This window comes from Micropterus dolomieu, linkage group LG08 (assembly GCF_021292245.1).
Source record: "Micropterus dolomieu isolate WLL.071019.BEF.003 ecotype Adirondacks linkage group LG08, ASM2129224v1, whole genome shotgun sequence".
NCBI lineage: Eukaryota > Metazoa > Chordata > Actinopteri > Centrarchiformes > Centrarchidae > Micropterus > Micropterus dolomieu.
In genome coordinates, this window is record NC_060157.1 from 21,423,699 (window position 1) to 21,445,505 (window position 21,807).

A 21,807-nucleotide genomic window follows, 5' to 3' on the forward strand; every position below is an offset into this window, starting at 1 on the left:
TATACTTGCCCGTCAGATCCACAGACCCTGGAATGCTGAGTTCACTTAACAACTGCCTTTGTGAAGTTAAAAAATGGATGTCAAATAATTTCCTCCAGCTGAACTCAGACAAAACAGAAATCCTGGTCATCGTTCCAGAGTCTCGACTGAAAACTAAAGGGGACAGAGCGTTTGCTGTCAGGGCCCCGAGGCTCTGGAACAGCCTGCCCGAGGAAATCAGGTCGGCTGAGTCAGTGAACTCTTTTAAGTCCCTTCTTAAAACATACTTTTATAGGAGAGCTTTTCCCGATCTTATTTGACTTTATTTTATCCCTTTTATTTTATTCTATTTTACTAATTTTATATTAAATTTTCATGCTCTTATCTTTTTTTTGTATTATTCTTCACACTTGTTAAAGCACTTTGTAACTTGTTTTTGAAAAGTGCTCTACAAATAAGGATTATTATTATTATTATTATTATTATTATTACCTGTACTGCCGTAACATCAGAGTCACACACACACACAAAGTTTTCATTCATGACGTTATGGCATTAATTAAATCCTACGAAAGGACAAGAAAAAATTTAAGACCTTGGTAAACGAAATTTAATACTTTGGTAATGAAAATTAAGACTTTTAAGACCTTATATTTGGAATATGAAATTTAAGAATTTTTAAATACACATATTGAATACAATACAACAAAATTCCATTAAGTAAAAATAGAATCACTAATATCCTTACAACATCCACCCTTACTGGCACCTATTTTAACTTGGGCCAACAAGTTTTAGAACAGTAAAATTAAATCTCCAAACAATGTGGCTGGTGTTAACATCACACACCCAAGTCTGTCTCACCACAGTGTTTCAGTTTGTCCACTTCCTTCCTCAGGTTGTCTACTTCTTGGACCATTCCCTGTAGCTCAGGTCCTGAGATTATAAGCATATTTTTTTAATTCCCTAAATCTGAATATAAGCTTTCTGCTCATTAGTGCCTTTTCATATGCCATTATTGTATTCCTGCAATCTGATATAATAACACACCTGACCTAACAACAAGTAATACAAGTTACTGTATGTGGTCATGAAAATATTTTAAATGTTGGGGCAAACAGCTGGGTAGACCAGGGGCAGGGGCTGAATGTTTGTTACAGCCACTTAATTCAGCAATGTGCAAAAACAATACAGCACTATAAGTATATATATCTTTAGAAACATTAACGTCTAAAGTAGACCAACTATTCTTGAGGGATACATACTCTATGTCTTCGCAACATACCATTTGAGTCTATATTGTTGTTTTTGGCAGCATCCAGCTCATTGGTGAGTCTGCGGATATCCTGGTGAGCCATTGCCAGCCTCCTAGACGCCTCCTCCAGGTCCCGCTCCAGCCGCTGGCGCTCATTCCGCTCCTGGGAAATCTCCTCACTATGAGCCTGATGTAAAAGAACGAAGCGTGAATGGTTACAGTAGGAGGAGTGCAGCCGGAAAGAAGATAGGTACTGTAGTTAGACTGGAGATGCAAGTGGCCCAACATGCTGTTTTAAAACACATGCATTCTGAGGTAGAGATTCATCATCATTGCAGGCCTGGAAAGGAGCGAGGGCAATGTGTTATGCCCTTATATGTCAGCCTTCACCTGCATAGAGAGACCAGTGGTCCAAAAAGTACACATGCTGTTACCTGTGACATGCCATTACTGTTCCACCCATTTTGAGCACTCTTCAGTTATTAGAAAATTACATTCATAGATCTGTTACTGAGACAAGCAATGTCGTCTGCATCATAGTGCTCATGCGGATTTCAAGGCACATCACCAGCGTGAAATGTATTTCAAAAAGTAGCAGCACTCTGAAACAAGCCAGTGACGCCCTTTATCACAACATCAGGGTTAGTTACTTAGTTAGTATGAGCTGTGAGGTGGACACCTACAGGGGTAATATTGTGTTTGCTCTGACCAGACCTGCGCAGCCCAAACAGCTTCTTCCATGGACTCTGGGAGGAACACTGCTGAGAGGAAAGACCCATGTGTGCAGAATCACAACAGACACTAGTTAACTATCATGTGGTGTCCCTGTACATTAACTGGAAAAATTGGTTATTTTCTCCTCTAACATAATCCAACTTGAAGTTATACAGACCTGTAACTCAGCCAAGGCTCAACAACAGTCACCTCACCTTTGTCATGTTATCCATGGTTATCTGCATGTCCTCCCTCTGCTGCCTCAGGTCCTCCCCCATTGTGTGGCAAATATGTTCCTGCCACAAAGAGAGACAGACTCACTTGACTCCATTTATATGGTCTCTACATTTGCCTGGGATAGTGAACCATTACAACTGTATGAAGCCTGTGGACAGGTTCATTTGAAAATTTAATATGACTGACGACTGTGCATTCATGGTTCAAGATGGTAGAGGCTGTGCACATTCACTGGAAGCCTTACATTTACAGTTCCAATGGTGAAAATGAACTACACAGTAACAACAGTATATACTATATTAGCAGTTATTCAAATTTCAAATGAATTTGTGTGGTTCCTTTCCTGTGAAGAACTGACATTGTCAGGGAAATTGAACAGTCTTTTACCTGGTGGTGGACTTCCCTCAAGTTGCCAGTGAGGCTCTGAGTTTCCAGTCTCCTCTCAGCAGCCTCCAACCTTTCCAGTAAAGTGGCCCTCTCCACAAGCAAGTAAGCCACCTGCTCACTGGGGCTGCTCAAGCCCATCTCCCCGAGGTCCTCCTGAGCCAACATCTCTGCCAGCTCTTTGCTCTGACTCTCTGGAAAAAAGGGGAAATATCACAGGTCAGTAGTTTGGCCAGCAGAACTTGTGAAATGACATTAAACACAAGACAGAATAACAATGAAATAGTGCAAGAGTATTGCTGTGTGGGAGCAGATTTATCATAAACACAAGAAAATATGTAACTCAGGGAAGGTGTCTTTGAAATATCCTGCTTAGGTGCTCTGGTGAGTCAGGCTAGGCTACAACCCAGAGGAAATAATGCCAACAATGCACTACATTCAGCCTTAATTCACCTTGTTGTTGTCTGATTTGGTGAAGCTCTTGTCGCAAGTGTTCATTGTCTCTTTCATAGTCTGCAGTCAGACACTCACGCTCTTCCAGGAGCCCACGGATATGTGCAACATAGCTCTCCACCTGACAGACAGAAATCTAAAAGTAATTCATCTGTGACTGACACACCATTTTCAACAATTGGCACTGTCCCGTGCCCATTTCAGAAATGCAATATGTGAGTATTATCGTATTTAATGTGCTGTAGTCATGGGATAAAACACTTTAATTTCTCTATGGCTTCAATTAAAAGGAGGATCACACTATGCTAGACGGAATGTTTAAGGGCACAATCAGGTCAAGAGGTCTGAGACAGATGAAACAGTTGGTGAACGAAAACTAAAATCCAAACTGTTCACCTCCTTCATCTCACTGGCCTGCTGGGAACGTAAGGTCTGCAGCTCCTGAGCGGCTGACTGAAGCTTTGCCTCACTGTCGAGCAGCTGCTGCCACAGGTGGCACTGCCGCTCCTCAACACTGGCCCCCGGTGGCAAGCCATCCTCCTGAAGCCGCATAGATATCTGGTCCAGCTCTGTCCGCACCTGGGAACCCAGAGAAGGAGCTGGATGTTTGGCGGCCTGAGATCAAATTCATCAGCAAAGTGTTAAACTGTCACAACTTGTTATGATGCAGCTCTGCCTCTAAATACTGTGGTGAATCAAGAAGAATTCACAAATTAAGCTCGTCTGTGAATGAATAGCCTTGGGCTTACTGTTTTTTACTGTGTTATTATAAAGCTCTGCTTGTCATAGCATAATGCAGGGGTGGCCAATCTTTGATTGTGGGCATTCACTCTGTCTCTTCTATCTTTTTGTTTCCACCATGTTTAATCAATTGAGGAAACTGTTTTCATTGACTAGTAGTAATACATCATAATAGGTCAAATATTTGTTCAAATTGGCAGCGCCTTTCATGTTCTAGTGCAATGACAGGGCTTGCTGGAAGTTGTTCAAGATGATAGTGACATCTAGTGTTTAAACTACGATGTGCAATGTACATACAGAGCAATTTATTAAAATTAAACTCAAGTTTATTCTAGTTTATTTTACAAAATTCACCACAGGCAATTTAAAAATTGGGCAGTGGGCCAACTGCGGACCATAGTTTGGCCACCACTGGCAAAATTTATATTCAATCAGTGTCATTTAGCTAAAAGCTGATGCATTTCCAAAGCTACATATGTCCAAATGTCCTTAACATAGCAGTATACAACAGTTTAAGGCATACATTATGCTGCTGTATAGTGATATAGACCACTTTTTGGAATATGTATAATACACACTATGACACGTGCAAGATAATAAGCAAAATATTTTTACTTGTGAATTACTTACTTTTGCCAAACAATGATCCAACAAACTATCCTGCAAATCCTACAGCATTAACAAAAGTGTTCAACATCAAGGTTGTCAGTATCTCTGAAAACTGATCCATTTACATGACACATGAGAGGGACACAACATCATGGTGGTATGCCAGCACTAAACACCTGTTGCTAAATTCAATACTGTACTTTGTAGGGCTTGTAACCTGAACAGGCTCCCCATGCACCATTTAAACTACTCGAGGAGCGGTCACTGCTCCCACAACATGCAACATATTGTCACAAGCCAGGTATCAGGTCTCGTATGCCTTTACTTAAACACCACACCTACTGGCCTTCACTCTTGCCACTGTGGAACAAATGGCTAAAAGATCAGACATTAACTACAACCACCATCCTAATACTGGTGAATGTTGGCTATAGGTGCAATATTTACAGCCCTTTCACCTGTAAATGTTAATATTTTAATACTTGTTAAGCTGACAAAGTACAAATTACCAGCAGACAAGTTCCATCAACTATTTCTGGTGATGAACACTGGCATTAAGTTATCTGTAAGCAAATTAACATCAATGAATGTTACCTCTTCATGATCCATGGTCAAACATTAAGTTTTATGCAGCTGCATCTGTGAATGATGAACTTTTTCCTCAGGGGTGAAGTACTGATCCCAAAACGACAATTTAGTCTACATGGTACACAATGGAATACAACTCCCATTGTTGACGCAATTCATCCATCACAACGTCTCTTGTCCTTGATTTCCCCTGTAAAAGATGAGATACTTTAGAACAATTCTGTCATGTTTGGACCTGCAGTCACAAGTTTGAGATCAGACCAGCTACCTCAGCTTAGACAGGTAGAGGCACACTCCAGTTTATCAGCTGAATGACATCACCTGAAGCTATGCAAAGCGTCAAGCTCATTAGCTATGTTTAATCTTCTGCTATGTTATCAAGAGGAATTCAACATGGACAGCAATTTGGGTAACATCCCTATCATTGGAGCAGGCGTTTCCCTGCCCTGCATTTGAGAACATTGCATTTAACTAGCAACAAAATCCATAGCCGTCACTAATTCCCTGCACTGTGAACAGTGATGCTACTGTTATTCCCAATTAGTAACGACGTTTACCTCGTGGGGTTAAAAATCTTTGTTTTCCAGCTAACAATTCTTCCCAAAATGTCTGACGAGGAGGAGCAAACGAGGGGTTTTGTATAACAGCCACTTGCATTCCTTTTGACCACGCAAGCTCACTAGTCAGAAAGATGTGGTTAGCTAATAATCACAGATTTGCTGACCACGTTGTGCTGTAATACGCTAGCTTAGTAAATAGCCAACTCTGACAACTGTGGCTACCAGCAGCGTTAGCTAGTAAACAAAGTTTGTTCAAAGTTACTGTTGTAACTTAAACTTCACATTCAGCTAACGCTAGCTCGCTAACGGTAGCCATAGCTTTCTCCAGTGGCCGCTTGGCAGCAACTGGTGAACGCTATAAGGTTTTCGTTGTGATAACTGAAGACTCCTACTTAAACTCTAACTTCTGTGCAGCGGTGACGCCAAGCATGCAATGTGCATTTAAAGTTTTACTCACCTTTCAAATGGTAAAGGCGACAAGATAGCTGAGGACAGGAGTGGCGGAGTGATTTGGCTTCTACTAGCACCTAGGCAACGGACCGTACCATTCAATGGATGGCAGGGGACAATCGATCAGGAAAGTTGCACCCATCAACCAACTGGCGGTGTTTGTTGTAGTTTACAAAAAAATATCCCAAGGCAATTTTTTGTTCTAAATGACAGCTTTACAGTTTGACACAAGTAATAACCCTAACCTAACGAGTTAACCTACTCTATATAGGGTTGACCTCGGGCTGTATCCTAAACTAACGTTTGTTTTATTTTTGCAATTAAACGATCTTCAAAAATGGCTTAATCCTTGGTAAGCAGGTAAACTGTAGTGCAATCAATCAATGTCATACTTTATTCACTGTCCTCAGTTGTAGTTAATGGACATTGCCTTTGATCGAGCTTTTCTCTTTTAATCAACGAATGTTAACAGCAGGGGGCGACAAACATACCGTTAAGTTTTCTTCTTCTTTTTGTTTTATGGCAGATTACAACCATGACTTTTGAAGGTGCATACCGCCACCTACTGTATCGGAGTATGTAGCATGAACTATGTTCGTTGGGACCATAACGGCCCTGGTTGGGACTACTTTATATCATATAAAAAAATATATAGTAGAGAAGACATTTAAAAAACAACAACAACTAAATCCTTTTATATATCCCTATATTTTTCAGATATTGTACTAATGCTTTCTGTGTATTCTTTACCCCATCTCCTGTTGTGCCTAATAAACCTTCAAGGTTCCACTTCCTTCCTGCCTGACTTATCTTTTGATTTAGCCTCATCCTCTCATCCCTATATTTCCTATAATGTAATAGTACATGTTCTAGATCTTCCTTGGACCTACATTCCAAACATTCATCTGATTGACTTTTGCCCATTAAAAACAATGTTTTATTTAACCCTGTATGATCAAACTTAGCCTGGTTGAAACGCTCTCCACTCTTCTGTTACTTCTATTCACACCCTGAGAATTAATAGATTTTTGCAAGCTGTAATATTTCCTTCCACTTTTACCCACAACCCTCCTGTCTAGCCATTTCTTCATCATTTCTTTTTTGATTATCGCCTTAGCTTCTCCTTTTCCAAGGGGTATATTTATGACATCGTTTGTCCTAGTTGATTTTTTAGCTATTTTGTCTGCTCTCTCATTCCCTTTTATACCTACGTGGGCAGGTACCCATCAGAATCTATCCGTAGTGTCTGTAGTCTAAATAAACTTTGTTGGATTTCTAGCATTAGATCTTCTATATTATATTTCACATTTTGAATAGTATAAAGGGCTGCTAGAGAATCAACACAACACACCACTCTGTCTGGTTTTACTTCCTCAACCCACTGCAGTCCTACAATAATCGCCATCATTTCTGCCGTGTACACTGAAGCCTGATCAGGTAATCTTTTCCCAATGCTTACATTCACTGTTGGTATATATATTCCTATTCCTACCTTGTCCTCTTCATTTTTAGATCCCTCTGTATATATATCTACGTATTTGTAATATTTGCTCCTTATGTACTGACTTGCCAGATGTCCTTTCCCACTCTCTTCACATTCTCTGTTTAGGTGATAGGTGCAATAGGTGTAGGGGAGTTAAACCAGGTTTAAATTAATCTATATTCCTCTGATTTAGTTTTTGTTACCCAGCCAAAGCCATTACCTTTAAAATAACTATACTACCAACATTCCTGAATAACACTCTTTGGATGGTTTTCATAACCACATCCATGTAAGCGGCTCCAGTACGTAAGCATGTAAGCAAGTCTGAGGGCACTTCTCCTATACTCAACCTCGATTGCTTAAATTGGTGTTGATCTCACCAGCACAAATCCTCAATGCTTTGTTACTAACTCTATCCAACTTCAATAAATGTGTTTTAGCTGTTGCTCCATATACATAGCATCCATAATCTATTGTTGACCTCATTAGAGCCCGGTAAACATACATTCATGATTGTTTATTTGCTCCCCAGTCTTTCCCCACTACTGCTCTCATTAAATTTATGACTTTCTTGCATTTTGATTCCACCTTTTCAATGTGTATTTTCCATGTTCCCTTTTGGTCTAACCACATACCCAGATATTTAAAATGATCTACTGTTTCCATATTGTGGCCATATAACAGTAGGTTCTGTTTATCTATCCCTTTCTTCCTGGTAAATATCATATGGCAAGACTTACTTGGAGAAAGCTTAAAGCCCCGACTATGCGACCATTGTTCTACCTTTCCTATTGCTTTCTTGATTTTACTTCTCACCCGTTTGGGATCTTGTCCTCTTGTCCTCTTGTTCAGATGGCTCCATCATACGTATATAGAGATGACCCAATCCTTCTGTCTAGATTCATAAAAATATCATTAATCATAACATTAAATAAAACTGGACTAATAACACTGCCCTGTGGAATTCCATTAACAATTTCAAATTCCTCAGATACGTCTGATCCCACTTTAACTCCAAATCTTCTTTCTGACAGAAAATCTAAGACCCAGTTATAAAACCTACCTCTAATTCCCATTTTGTACATTTTAATCAGTAACCCTTCCCCCCACATGGAATCATAAGCTTTTTCAATATCAAAGAACACAACAGTCATTATTTCTTTCATTTTAAATGTTTTCTCTTTCTCGTTGCTTACTTTCACAACAGCATCCATTGTGGAACGCCCTTTTCTGAACCCACTTTGATATGGTGCAAATAATCCTCCATGTTCAAGGGTGTAATTAAGTCTTCTGACTAGTATCTTCTCCATCCACTCGCATAGATGTGATGTTAGGGCGATAGTTCTATAGTTACCAGCATTATTAGGATCTTTCCCAGGTTTGTTAAATGGCAATATTAACGTACTCTTGCAGCTTTTGGGCATTTTACCTTCTTCCCATATCTTATTAAATAAGTGTAATATTATCTGTAACACTTTTTTTTTAATAAACACATCTCTATTTTCCTTAAGAACCTTCTCGTTATGCACTGTGCACACTGGCAAACTTCTTTCCCAAACCATTTGCCTTTTCTTTATCTGTTATTGCCAGTATTCCATCACCCTCTAATTCTGGTATTTTAGCATACACTTTTTTCCCACTCATTTTCTTCAGCATCGACCACACCTCTCCTATTTTAACTTCCCTTTCTATAGTAGAACATATATAGCTTCTCCATGCATTTTGTTTACTATTCTTAATTACTCTACGTGCCTGAGCCTTTTTCCTCTGATAATTAATTAGATTATCTTGGTTCAAGTTATTTCTTAACATTCTCATTGCCCTATTTCGTTCTTTAATAGCTTCTGTGCATGTATCATTCCACCATGGGACCATTTTCCTTTTCCCCCCGACTGACTTACCTGGTATGCTTTTTAATGATGCATTCAATATTAAATGTGTAACTTCAGATGCACATTTCTCAATATCACCCTTTATTGAAATTGACTCTGCTGAAATACAATCCATCCATCATCAACCGCTTATCCTGTGTACAGGGTCTCGGGGGGCTGGGGCCAATCCCAGCTGACATCAGGCAAAAGGCAGGGTACACCCTAATACAACATATTTCTTTAAATTTTTCCCAATCAGCTTTAGCAAAATTCCACTTCTTATGTTTAGGCCTTTCTTGAAGATCTATTTCAACATTTATAGAGCAAAATATGAGAAAATGATCAGTTCCAATACATGTACTTTCTTTTACCTTCCATTCACAAGAGTTTGCCAGATTATTTGAAACTAGAGTGAGATCAATACAAGACAGTGTGTCAGAATGTATGTCGATTCTTGTGCCATTTCCATTACTTCTCCATTACTATCAGTATACTTACTTCCCCAAATGCTATTATGAAATCTCCGCACCATATTCCTTTCCCATGTCCTTGTCTCCTTATTATTTCCTCTAAGGTTTCTAGGCTTAATGATTTACAAGGGTTATATAAGTTGATTACTACTAAGTGCTTGTCTGATTTGTAAATTTCAGTAATTACACATTCCATTTCTGTTGTAGTTTCTATTCTTTTAAATGGTATCCCATTCCTTACAAATGTTTCACATCCTCCACCCTGATTTCTACCTCTATCAACACCTAACAGACTCATAACCAGGTAAAATAAAATCAAGGTGAGGCCGTAGCCAAGTTTCTTGAATGCAATATCAGGTTTAACTTCAGACTCTAAGTACTTAGCATACCATTTATATCTTCAGCTTTTAAATCTCTGATACCTAAGAACTCCTCTGACAGCTTTTACCCCTACCACTGTCTTGATCCTGTCACTTTTTCTTTCTTGTCGTGTGGCAACATTCACAACTTTACATATAAAAGCTACAAAGCTCTTCTTTTCTACCATCAAGGTGGTCTCCTTCACTATACACTTGTGTCTACATGGTTGCTGTGTGGTTACCGGTGTTGTGTCTGCTGGTCCTGGCTGAAATCTCTTATGCCCAACCTCTGGGGTAGGCCTGCTCCATGCCTTGCACTTTCATTCAGGTTTTCATGATACTCTGTTGGTCTGTTTTCCTTGGTTTTATAAGTGCCCGTGCTTTTTAAAGCCTCTGCAAATGACACGTTATTCACAAACTTGTACCTCTGTACACAGCATTTTAACTTGGCATCCTTTTTACACTTGCCATATTCATGTTCTCCTCCACATTTCGCACATCTTTGTCTCCATTTACATTGTTGTAATGTATGTCCCATTCTCTGGCACTTAAAGCACCTTAACGGTTGGGGAATATACTCCCTAACTTTGTAATTTATCCATCCTATTCGGACTTCACAAGGAAAAGATTTTTCAAAAACAAGCAGTACAGATACAGTACAGGCTGTCTGATTTGACACCACATTTATTAGTCTTTTGGCCTCTAATACTTTCCCACCTTTTATCTCACTCTTCACATCCTCCACAGACATTTCCAGAGGAACATTTGAAATCACTCCTTTTAGCTTTGTTGCCATTCCTGGTACATGTGCTTTAATCTTTCCACCACCAAGGTTACTCATTTTCAAAATCATTTCCTGCTGCTTCTTATTTGCTGCTGATATCAGAATTTTTCTGTTACTCAATAGTTTAGCATATTTAATTTCCTCCTTGGAGGTGAAATACCAGAGTTAATGTTAGAATTTTATTATCATTTTAGCATTAAGCTCAATAACCCAATACTATTTTCAAATCATTTCTTTCTTAAGGATGGAGAGGTACATACATTAATATAAACCTTTTTAAAATAACAGAAATACTGTCTTACTTCTCTTTTTTTAACCTAGATGTAAATAATAAGCCTGCTGCTTTGAAACTTCATATTGTATTGTTTTTTCTGTTATCTCCACTGATCCTGCAACGTGAACTAAGGCATGTTTGCATGATGTGTCCTGCCCACATGTTTTCTGTGTGACCAGTGCACTGTGAAGACTCATTATGTTCTGGTGTAGAAATGTGAACTATGTTGCAACTGTGTGTTTATTTGTCATATCTGCCCTAACAAGACTCAGATCATGAATGGATGAGGTATGGTAGAATGCTGATTATGCCAAAGAATCCACATTCCAAGCGGACTGTTTACAGAGGAGGTCTTTTCATGTCGTTTTACGTGCCTCCGTAGGCCATGGGTGGGTCTCATTTGAGTCTTTTTTGGATGGTGATGTTGCACTGAGGGACTTCGAGGCAGAGCAAAAGGGAGCTCTGTTCTATGCAGAGGAAATGGGCGTTCTCTGGAAAAATAAAGAGGTGTGGCAAGGCTAAAAGGGAGAGGACCACCAAGAGGAGCACAATGTTGTAGAGTGGCAAGACTGCTCCTAAGCTGCCCCTGAGATCTGATTCAGAGAAACAGGCAATACCCGACGTAAGTAGATATTTCCTTGACTTTTCATGGAATTTGAATGAATATCTTGTTAAATCATGGCTTTGCTTAGTGTCATTGTAGTGATTCTCTCATCACATCTCCCAATAATAGAAGTTCTAAAAGTAATGGGTAGCAAAAATCATGTCATTAAAAGACTCATGTTTTTATTTTCACACATATTCTGTGCCATATCAGAAATCAGAATCAGAATCAGAAATACTTTATTGATATTACATATCAAGTCTTATTTTATTTTATTTCCCTCGCCTTAACCATTTGCTTTATTTTTCAACCACTTTCACAGATGTTTTACCTTTCATTCACTTTTATGTGATGGATGATATCTAGTTTAATGACATAATTTGACAGTAATTGTGACTCCACCGCCCACCCAAATGGACCTCTCCTATTGATAAAGATCTACAGACAGTTTCATCCTGTCTCTAATCTCAAGGTCTTTTTTTGTCTCCGAAGATGTATCCTTATTGTGAACTGAAATTGCGGTCACTACAGCTTCAATAGCCTCTTAAATGTTTGCTTGTGCAATACTACTGTAGGTACAATGTCAAAAAGCTTTGTAAAATTACAGGCTTTCCCTCAGACTTAAATTTCCTCTATATTTACAAGTGGAGCAGCTTTAATGAAATCCAAATGTAAGTTGAAAAACAGACTGTTTACACTACGCAATGAAAAAGAAAACCATTCAGAAGAGTAGAGAGGTTAATTGGGTAAATATTTTGGAACAATTTACATTTCAATAGGCCTGCCCAGGTTCACTGCAGGTTTGCTGTACGATGGCAACACACAGGCCATTCAAAGAGCAGTTTTAGAAATAACTCATTGCGCTCTGTTTTGAAGCGTGGTCTTGCGCAGCACAGAGTACACTCTGTTCAGCTACTATTTTTCCATGTGAAGTTTCAAGGCAAATCAGGAAAGTTCCCTAACACATGAATTTCAATGTATAATGAACAAACATGTTAAATTGATCACACACCATTTACTTGCTAATGTTGGATGCAGTCACCAGCCAGGAAGTCCACATTTAAACTATTTTGTTTGATTTTGGCAGGAAATTGAAAATGGCGTACCTGCTTATGTTTGTGACCCTGCTGCATCTCATCACACTGGCAATGCTGTTCATTGCAACCATGGAGAAGGTAGTGGTCATATTTAGGACATGATGTTTGTTTGCTTTTAATTGTATAACTGAGTTCATAAGTGCAACATATTCAGCTGTGTGTATTGTGTCTAATCTCTCTTCAAAGTCCTGGTGGCAGTGGGATGGCATGGAGAACTCAGACCTATGGTACAACTGTAGGTTTGATAACTCCACAGGGACCTGGTTGTGTGCATCCTCCAAAGAAACTGGCAAGCAACAGTTTTATTTTGTATACCATAAAAGTTGGCTTTACATGAACAGTTTTCTCCTCAAGGTAAAATCTGAGAAGTGAGACTGTTTTCTTTTTCAGAGTGGCTTCAGGCAGTGCAGGTCCTGATGGTCCTCTCAGTGGTCTTTTCCTCGGTCTCCTTCTTGGTGTTCCTGGGTCAACTGTTCACCATGTCCAAGGGTGGACTCTTCTACTTCACTGGTCTGTGTCAAGTATTCGCAGGTAACAGTGGAGTGAAACAACGTGCCACTGACGTGTCTCTGTATGATGAGACCATTTGAGAAGGGTGAAATTTGCTCTTACAGTACAAATTGGAAGGGGAAGCAAGTCTGTGGTTGGCAAATAAGCCAAATGTTTAGAGGAACCGACTTCTATGTTTTAGGTACAGCAGAAGAATTGTACTAGTTGATTACAAGATCTTGTAGGTGGGCTTGAACCATATACCGGTATGTTTTGTACCTTTAAAAAATATAAACAGTAGGATAATAATTGAGTACAGTGGCTGTAGCTTTTATTTACTCTTTGAACTGGTACAAGATTGTATAATATGGTGGATCATGTATATTTGTGAGGCACAGATTTTGCATTCCTTACAGATATGATCTTTTCTCAATAGGTAGCCTATAAAAACCAAGCAAGTTACAAACATTGCAAACTTTTCCACACATCCCGGTCTTAAAACAAACTCAAATCATATTTCCCTCCTTTTTTTAGGGCTGACCGCCTTTTCTGCAGCTCTCATCTACACATTACACAATAAGGATATCCTTCAAGACTCCAGAGAGCTGACTTCAGGACACTTTGGCTACTGCTTCATCCTGGCCTGGGTGTGTGTCCCCTTGTTGCTGTGTAGCGGGGTTATATACATCCACTTGCGTAAGAAAGAGTGACCAGCAAAAGGAAAGCAATGTCAACAACAGTATTGGAAAAAAAACAAGTTTTACATTGACTAGACTTCTCGTTAATCAGAAATGTAAATTTTGCCACAGAATCATAATTGCCTTTGTTGTGATTTTTGCTCAGGCTTCAGTTAATGTGATAATGTTTTTAAATTGTAGATACACGTATATTTGGAAGATTAGCATGAAAAACTGGGTTATAATTTAGCAAACATTGAATCCTCAATATCAGTCTGATATATAATGCTCACCACCTGTTTTAAGAAGAGGTTTTCGTTGTGCACTGTTTTTCTGTGTCGACCAAGGAAGGCAAATACCAAAGCAGTGTTATGTACTTTTTTGTTAGTGTTATAGGCCTTATGAGGCATTTGAATTGCTTTTAATTTCTGCTCGAGCAAACTGGAAATATATATATATATATTTTTATACTTAAAGCTGATATGTAGAATATATTCTGTAGCTGCTTTGACTAAATATCACACAAAGAAACAGAATGTGTACAAGTTAATTGTTGTTACCCAAAATTGGTTCTTTCCCATCTTTTATGATAATAAATTAGGCTACACATTTAATGCAAATGATTGTTTACGTTTTTAAAGAAATCATTATTATTATTATTGTTGTGTGTGTGTGTGTGTGTGTGTGTGTGTGTGTGTGTGTATGTGTGAGCAGAGAGGGAAACTTCGGAGGACGTTGTCATAGCGACCGTAAACTTAAAAGTTTCTCAACAACTGGCGTTAGCCTCACCAACTAATATCGAGAACACTGATAGGCCTAACTTTACGTCTGGTGTTTACACGTCTCAAACGGACTTTCTTGTGATAATGGAAGCTAAACCACAAGTTTTGGGGACAACATCTAAGATAATTCCTCTTGCCTTACCCAAAGGAACGGAAAAGCTGTGTGAACTTTGTCAAAGAGGAGCGCACCTGCAATGCGCCAAGTGTCGGGTCACATTTTACTGGTAAGATGGAGTTGTCCTATCCTAAAGTTAGCTGTTTTACTGCATTTACTAAACAGTTTATTTGTGTGAGCATAATTCCCAAATGCCACAGGCATAAATTAAGTCTTGTGTTCATTTTGTGTGAACAACATGGTCAAACTATGTCTACGGTTTGGACGCGAGGTGGCAGTGTTTGCCTTTTTTTTTCACAGCAAAAATTACAGAACACGTCGACATGAAGAACGTTCACGTGACTGTGTCGTCGGGTGGGAGGGACAGCCGAAAATGAAATTACCACAATGTTTTTTCGTTTGTTTTGTTCATGTGACTGTTAGGGAATCGTTTCCTACGTCTGTTCGATCATTTGAGTTGGGCAACATCCGTTTTTAAGTCAGCATTACATTTGTCGCAGATGGATATATCTTAAATTACAGCTCATAAAATGGTGCCCGGCGAAATCCTCCTCATTGGAACAGCATGGGGAGTGAATAGGAGCATGTGGTGACACCCCTCCCTGTGGGGATTTATACAAAGGGCTGAGCCACCAGTCTTTTAAGGGGGGCTCACAGCCAGCTTCCCTCTCAGCCTTTAAAAAGAACTATAAGTCAAGCACACACACAAAAAGATGTAGCCTACAGGTCATTCAGCTGTATCTCAAAGCAATCGGGGGGGGGGGGGGCCATATACCCTAAAGGAGTTTATACATGTGGCCAATTAAGTTGAGTTAGCTTTGGTTCTTTGTCAGAGCAACATGCTTTTGACACAAGTCACTTGTAAGTGTACATATTATCGTGCTGTTGGCTGACTAGTATCCAGACTAGTGTTTGTGGTGACAGTTTATCATTAGGCAGATTGAGAGGTATTATGCAAAGAAAGCTCAGCAGAGACAAGATAGTGCAGTGGCCCTGCATCTGGAGAAGACATTTGTGTGTTGCTGTGTGCTTCTCTGTGTCTGTCTTAACATGCACAAGCATGAGATGTCAGTGCCACTGTTGATGTGACGTGGCCAGATTACAGTGTTTCTGTCTGAGCTCCACAAACACAAATACACTGGAGTGAGCACAGTTGCTCCGCCGGAAGGATAAGAAGAAAAAAATGCTAGGAAAACCAAACTGTTTCCACAGAAGTGTGCAGGAGACGAGAGCCAGATGAGCAAAATTACAGACCAGTTATGTAATGGCATGTAATTTAGAATGCCCTTTGTGCACTCAGATGATTTTTTCTAAATGGGATAGAGGCTTTGCCTTGGAAATGTTAGCGCTCCACTGCAAACCAACTGAAATAAAGAAACATTTCACCATTAATGGTACCACACCGGATCCACACTTTTCAACCGTTCTTACCAAGGCTACTGTTCTACACTTGCAGTACAAGTTGCAGCTCAGATGTTCAGGTCATACCTCGGAAAATATTCCTGAGCCAACATCAGTCACATTGTGCCCAGAGAGGAGATTCAACATGCATACTAAAGCTTCACACAAAGCCACAAGGACTCTCTGGATCTAAGGTGGCTAAAGGGAGAGAAGGAAACTGAGTGACATAAAGTAGCCCTTTAAAAAAATGTTTTAATTTCTCAGCGATGCAGAGCACCAGCAGGCAGACTGGGTGGGTATCCATGAGAGAATCTGTCAGCTGCTTGTGCCCATTCGCACACCGACACTCTTAAGTCTCCAACAGTCAGGCCGCATTGAAATGCAGCTTAAAAAGGTGAGGATGTATGTAATGCATTGACACCACGTATGGAAAACTATGAAACACACAGTACAGTGTAAACACCTTGTTTTGAGTTTGAGTCTAGTTTACATGTCAAGGAGAATGCAAAGAAAAACCTGAATTCCGACAACTACATCTCCAGGCCATGAAAGGTTTTGAATTTTCTTCTCAGAAATCTGTCTACGATTTATCATTTATTTTCAAATTGTCTAGTGTTTGGGCTCCAGGTTTTTTGTTTTAGCTCTCCTAATTTCATATATCAAGATGCCAAATCCAAACCCGGAGCACACAATACAATTGTAGAATTAACTGTCTAATAAAAAACTGAATAGATTCTGATAAATTATTTACGTGTATATGTTCATGTAGACTGTGCTACCTTTGAGGAAACAGTAATGAAAAAGTCATAGAATTTAAACAACAGAAACACACAAGAACCCTGGGTCTTTTTATTTGGTTTACTCAATTGTTATGTAATATTGCTGGAAGTGGATTCTGATGAATTGATGTATGGTCAAATTAACCTTGGGTTTGGTTCTCTACTTAGGCAGAGCTGATTGAAATTTGCAGATTGGTGGCCCAGAGCAAGCTGTCTGAGGGGAAACACCAGGAGGCTCTGCCTGCGGCCCAGTTCTGCCTGCGCTGTTCTATAGACGTCCATGGCCGAAGTTCTGTCCAAATGGTCCCTGCGTACCTGCTGCTGGCTGAGGCCAACATGGGTGAGGAAGGAGTACAAAATGGTTTCTCAGCTCAAATTGTCTCATTTCTGTGCAATGTTTAATGCATGCCTGTGTGTGTCTGTCATATGTATATTTGTGTGTGTATTTGTTCTTGCGTTTCCAGGCTTGGGCAATCTAGCCCTGGTGGCAGAGCTCCTGTCCCAGGCAGAGTGGGCGGTTTTGAAGAGCCCAGAATGTGGTCATGCAGTCCACCACCGGCTGCACAGAAGCCTGGGCCGCCTCCACACAGCGACTGGAAACCTGGAAGCAGCTCTGCTTAACTTTGCAAATGATGTTTGTGTCATAATTAGCACACTCACCAGAAATGGATTCAGCACATTAAGTATTTTCAACTGTTCAATAGCTATCTTGATATTGCACAGAGCAAAATGCAAGCCACAACTTATAGGATTTTTTTTGTACTTTGCTCACCATATAGAATGCTTGCTCAAGACTTACAATATTTTCTTCCTTTCATGTCATGTGCACCCACCCGACACTGGAAAGCCCCAGAACATATGAACATACCCTGTAAAAAAGAGCTAATTTCTCTGCTGTGATTTTTAGATATATTTTGCCAGTGAGGCGTATGGTCTGGATAGCACAATCACCTGTGGTGGCTACTTTCACATGGCTGGTGTGTTTTCCAAAAAGGGGAAGCTGCCCATTGCCTGTTCCTTGTATTCTGAGGTAAAAATAGATCAGATGTGATGTGATCAAGGCAATTTTACCAAATCTGTTTTTTAAAAGTGTTATATGGTTTATCTTCTCTTGCCTATGTTGTAGGTGGCACGTACTTGGCACAGCCATCTGACCAAACTCTTCAAGACGCATGTTGAAAATGTCCACAATCCTGACATGTTGCTAAAGCCCTCTTATGGTACGTCTTGTCACATCAAATATGCACAATATAAATGTAATATATAACCGTACTATTCAAGCGGGATGTAGATTTATAAAAAATCACCAATCCATCATTTGCTCCACCCACTTAACGGACGATTGGTGTATCACTGAAAAAAATAGGGTCAACAGTACTATATTTAGCTGAGCTGGATTGCTGTGCAATCCAAAAGCTAAACCCCAGATTTACACCAGCATGCTTAAGGCTGACTAGAGACCACTGCTGACACATGGCTGTGCAACATCCGCACCACTGCCCCCTATTGTAACTGCTGCCCTACATATGATGCTAAGCCTGTTAGCTCTCTGGGCTGTTCTGGAAAAAGTGGGTGTGGAAGGGAAGGATGCTTAAACAAACTATAGAGAAGATACAGACTGACCTAAATTTTATGTTGACCTCTATTACATGCAGAAGTACTAGTTTTTTCCAATTTTCGTGAGTACTGTGCATTTATCCCAATGTTAATATCCTGTAAAAGCTAAAAGTCATTTGCATCTTTGTCTCTATCCATGACTTTCAATCAGACAAAGCCCAGCGAGTTGAAGTGGACGAGATGTTAAGAACCATGTTGGAGTTTCAGCAAAATGACTCCAGAAAAGACTTATCTCAGATTTCACTTTTAGCTCACTGTCTGGCCATGCTGTGGTTCCTGGGAGGAGACCCCCTTAAGGTGAGTCACCAGATGAGGTGACCAGGCATTAAAGGTTCAGTTTGGCACAATTCCCCATTATCCCACCATCCCTCCGCCTCCTTAAATGGGATTATCTCTAATTGGTAAAGCCGTAAAGATGAGCCGGGAATTAGTGGGAGTCTGACGTGACTGTTTTGACACTCTGACTTCCACTTTGGTTTCAAGGCTCTCTGTAATACCACTGGAGGTTATTTGTGTGTGTCAACCGCACCTCTTTAGATATGGGATGAATGAGCAGATCATCTTTTGTGTCATGCCAGTTGAGAGAATGAAGCAGCAATGGTGGAGTGAACGTGTCCATACCACTGACTCTACAGGAAGTTCTGTATCAGAGAGGTAACTGCCAAAGACTTTAAACCATGTCGTGTTAAGGCAAGGCAAGCATATTTCAAGGCAATTCAAGTGCTTCACATAAAACATAAAATGCTTTGAGACAAAATGTAAGCATTAAGCACCATAAGGCAATATAAAAATACATTTAAATAGTTCTAACCATTCAGTACTTTATAAGCCAACAACAGTATTTTAAAATAAATTATCTTCCAGTGTAAAGCCCTCTTGAAATCAGCTGCAGCTGTCTGATACATTCTTTAGATAGACCTGTAAAGATACTGTTGCTGTAGTCCAGTTGACTGAAGATACATGCATGGAAGTTTTTCCAAATCCTGCTGAGACATAAATCATTTAATTCTTGATGTATTCTTCAGGTGATATCGCCTGTATGGGATTATAGTGCCCTGGCTATTCGGTAAATTAAATGTGTGTTTTCTGCATATTTATGATAACATATTTTGTTGTTCTTCCTAATTTGAGCCAGTGAAAGCTTGTAGATGTTAAACAGAAGAGGCCCCAGAATGGAGCCTTGGGGAACTCCACAGGTAATTTTTGTCCACTCAGATGTGTAATTTCCAATAGACACAAAGTAGTCCCTGTCCTTTAAGTAGGATTCAAACCAGTTCAGTACTGTACCAGAGAGTCAAATGAACAATAACAAATGGTTTGACACTGAATGCAAAAACCTATGGAGAACTTTAAGGAAATTATCAAATGAAAAGCATAGGGACCCAGATTACCACAACATACGCTGTCAATATGAGGCCACTCTGAAACAATACAAGTACACCCTAAAAACTAGAAAAGAACAACACAGCAAGAAGCAGCTCTGTGAATCCAGCCTGTTCTGGGAGAAATGTAACAACCTAAACAAAATCCAGCAGGATGAATTGGCGATCCAAGATGGAAATACTTGGATTAATCACTTTAGTGAATTATACAGTAATATTACAAAAAATTATGATCAGTACAAGATATTCACGAAATGGAAAACTCTGGAGGCGGTGATAAAAAACAACAAAAACCCTCTAGATTACCCTGTAACAGAACAAGAATTAACAGAAGTCATCCAGTCCCTGAAATTAAAAAAGGCTTGCGGTATTGATGGAATCCTCAATGAAATGATCAAATACTCAGACCATAAAATCAGATTGGCTATACTAAAACTATTCAATACTATTCTAGCAACTGGAACTTTTCCAGACATCTGGAACAAAGGTTTAATAACCCCAATTCATAAATCCGGAGATAAATATGATCCAAATAAATACAGAGGAATATGTGTATCCAGTAACCTGGGAAAAATATTCTGTAACATCATTAATAAACGACTTGTCAACTTTCTTGCTGACCACAATATTCTGCATAAATGCCAAGTTGTTTTTTTTGCCAAATTGCCGCACAACGGACCATATATTTACCCTCCAGACTCTAATTGATCAAGAATTAAACATTAAGAAAAGAAAGGTATATGCCTGTTTTGTTGACTTCCAAAAAGCCTTTGATTCCATCTAGCACGAGGACCTTTTCTATAGGCTACTTGAAAGTGGCATTAGAGGAAAAACATATTATTTGATTAAGAACATGTATACAAAAAGTGAATGTGACATAAAGATTGGAAACAAACAAACAGCGTTCTTCTCCCAGGGCCAGGGAGTGAGGCAGGGATGCAATCTCAGTCCAATTCTCTTCAACCTATATATCAATGAATTAGCAAACCAATTAGAGAGTTCCACGGCACCTGACCTCACCCTGAACGACACTGAGATCAGAGGTCTGCAATATGCAGATGACTTATTGTTGCTCACCCCTACTAAAGAAGGTTTGCAGCAGCACCTTATCCTCCTGTACAGATTCTGTCAGACCTGGGCCCTGACAGTAAACACAGCAAAGACTAAGATAATGATCTTTCAGAAACAATACAGAATCAGGTTACATACAATTTCTATTTAGACACCACTAAATTACAACACACAAAAAACTACATTTACCTCAACATTACATGCACAGGGAACTTCAACATGGCTGTGAAAGATCTGAGGGACAAAGCAAGGAGAGCTTTCTATGCAATAAAAAGAAACATTAAAATCTATATTCCAATTGAAATCTGGCTTAAAACTTTCCAATTTGTACTAGAAACAATAATTCTATATAGTAGCAAAATTTGTGGGCCAAAACTTAATAATTTGACAAAACAATCATAGAATCTTTCCATACTGAGTTCTGTAAGAGCATCCTGCAGGTGCAGAGAAGAACACCAAATAACCTGTGCAGAGCAGAGCTCGGCCCCTCTTACTAAAAATACAGAAAAGATCACTTAAATTTTACAATCACTTAAATCAGTTAACCCCCAGACATATCATCACAAAGCCCTAACATACCAG

The 21,807-nt window shown here is 39.5% G+C and overlaps 3 protein-coding genes across 14 annotated transcripts in view; 2 read left to right on the plus strand and 1 right to left on the minus strand.

Annotated features, from left to right (window-relative positions):
- The window catches only part of ccdc30 (coiled-coil domain containing 30), a 20,144-nt gene extending 13,749 nt beyond the window's left edge, over nt 1–6,395 (minus strand). For 4 of the 8 annotated variants that reach the window (XM_046056669.1, XM_046056668.1, XM_046056666.1 and 1 more), the window contains exons 1-9: nt 5,978–6,395; nt 4,967–5,150; nt 3,419–3,601; nt 3,023–3,143; nt 2,573–2,763; nt 2,164–2,244; nt 1,918–1,992; nt 1,265–1,421; nt 844–915 (exon numbers count right to left, since the gene is read on the minus strand). In XM_046056669.1, coding sequence (XP_045912625.1) covers nt 844–915; nt 1,265–1,421; nt 1,918–1,992; nt 2,164–2,244; nt 2,573–2,763; nt 3,023–3,143; nt 3,419–3,601; nt 4,967–4,981 — 895 coding nt within the window. In that variant the 5' untranslated portion in view covers nt 4,982–5,150; nt 5,978–6,395. Of the gene's footprint in view, nt 1–843; nt 916–1,264; nt 1,422–1,917; nt 1,993–2,163; nt 2,245–2,572; nt 2,764–3,022; nt 3,144–3,418; nt 3,602–4,966; nt 5,151–5,517; nt 5,692–5,977 lie in introns of those variants that run through there. The other 4 variants (XM_046056663.1, XM_046056664.1, XM_046056670.1 and 1 more) reach the window with 4 other exon arrangements.
- A 5,134-nt stretch (nt 6,396–11,529) lies between these two features.
- On the plus strand, nt 11,530–14,692 carry LOC123975329 (epithelial membrane protein 3-like). Its single transcript, XM_046056734.1, has 5 exons — nt 11,530–11,833; nt 12,903–12,990; nt 13,099–13,201; nt 13,303–13,443; nt 13,936–14,692. The coding sequence occupies exons 2-5, from the start codon at nt 12,913–12,915 to the stop codon at nt 14,109–14,111; spliced, it is 498 nt and encodes a 165-aa protein (XP_045912690.1). The 5' UTR covers nt 11,530–11,833; nt 12,903–12,912; the 3' UTR covers nt 14,112–14,692.
- Nucleotides 14,693–14,821: 129 nt separating this feature from the next.
- The window catches only part of zmynd12 (zinc finger, MYND-type containing 12), a 10,812-nt gene continuing 3,826 nt past the window's right edge, over nt 14,822–21,807 (plus strand). Inside the window, exons 1-9 of one of the 5 annotated variants that reach the window (XR_006826033.1) lie at nt 14,822–15,084; nt 16,641–16,770; nt 17,324–17,495; nt 17,620–17,789; nt 18,063–18,185; nt 18,282–18,375; nt 18,924–19,069; nt 19,351–19,426; nt 19,904–19,968. Coding sequence is in view for 3 of the 5 variants with exons in the window: in XM_046056724.1 (XP_045912680.1) it covers nt 14,945–15,084; nt 16,641–16,770; nt 17,324–17,495; nt 17,620–17,789; nt 18,063–18,185; nt 18,282–18,375; nt 18,924–19,069; nt 19,351–19,362 (987 nt within the window). In the remaining 2 variants the exon portion in view is untranslated. Of the gene's footprint in view, nt 15,085–16,640; nt 16,771–17,323; nt 17,496–17,619; nt 17,790–18,062; nt 18,186–18,281; nt 18,376–18,923; nt 19,070–19,350; nt 19,658–19,903; nt 19,969–21,807 lie in introns of those variants that run through there. The other 4 variants (XR_006826034.1, XM_046056724.1, XM_046056722.1 and 1 more) reach the window with 4 other exon arrangements.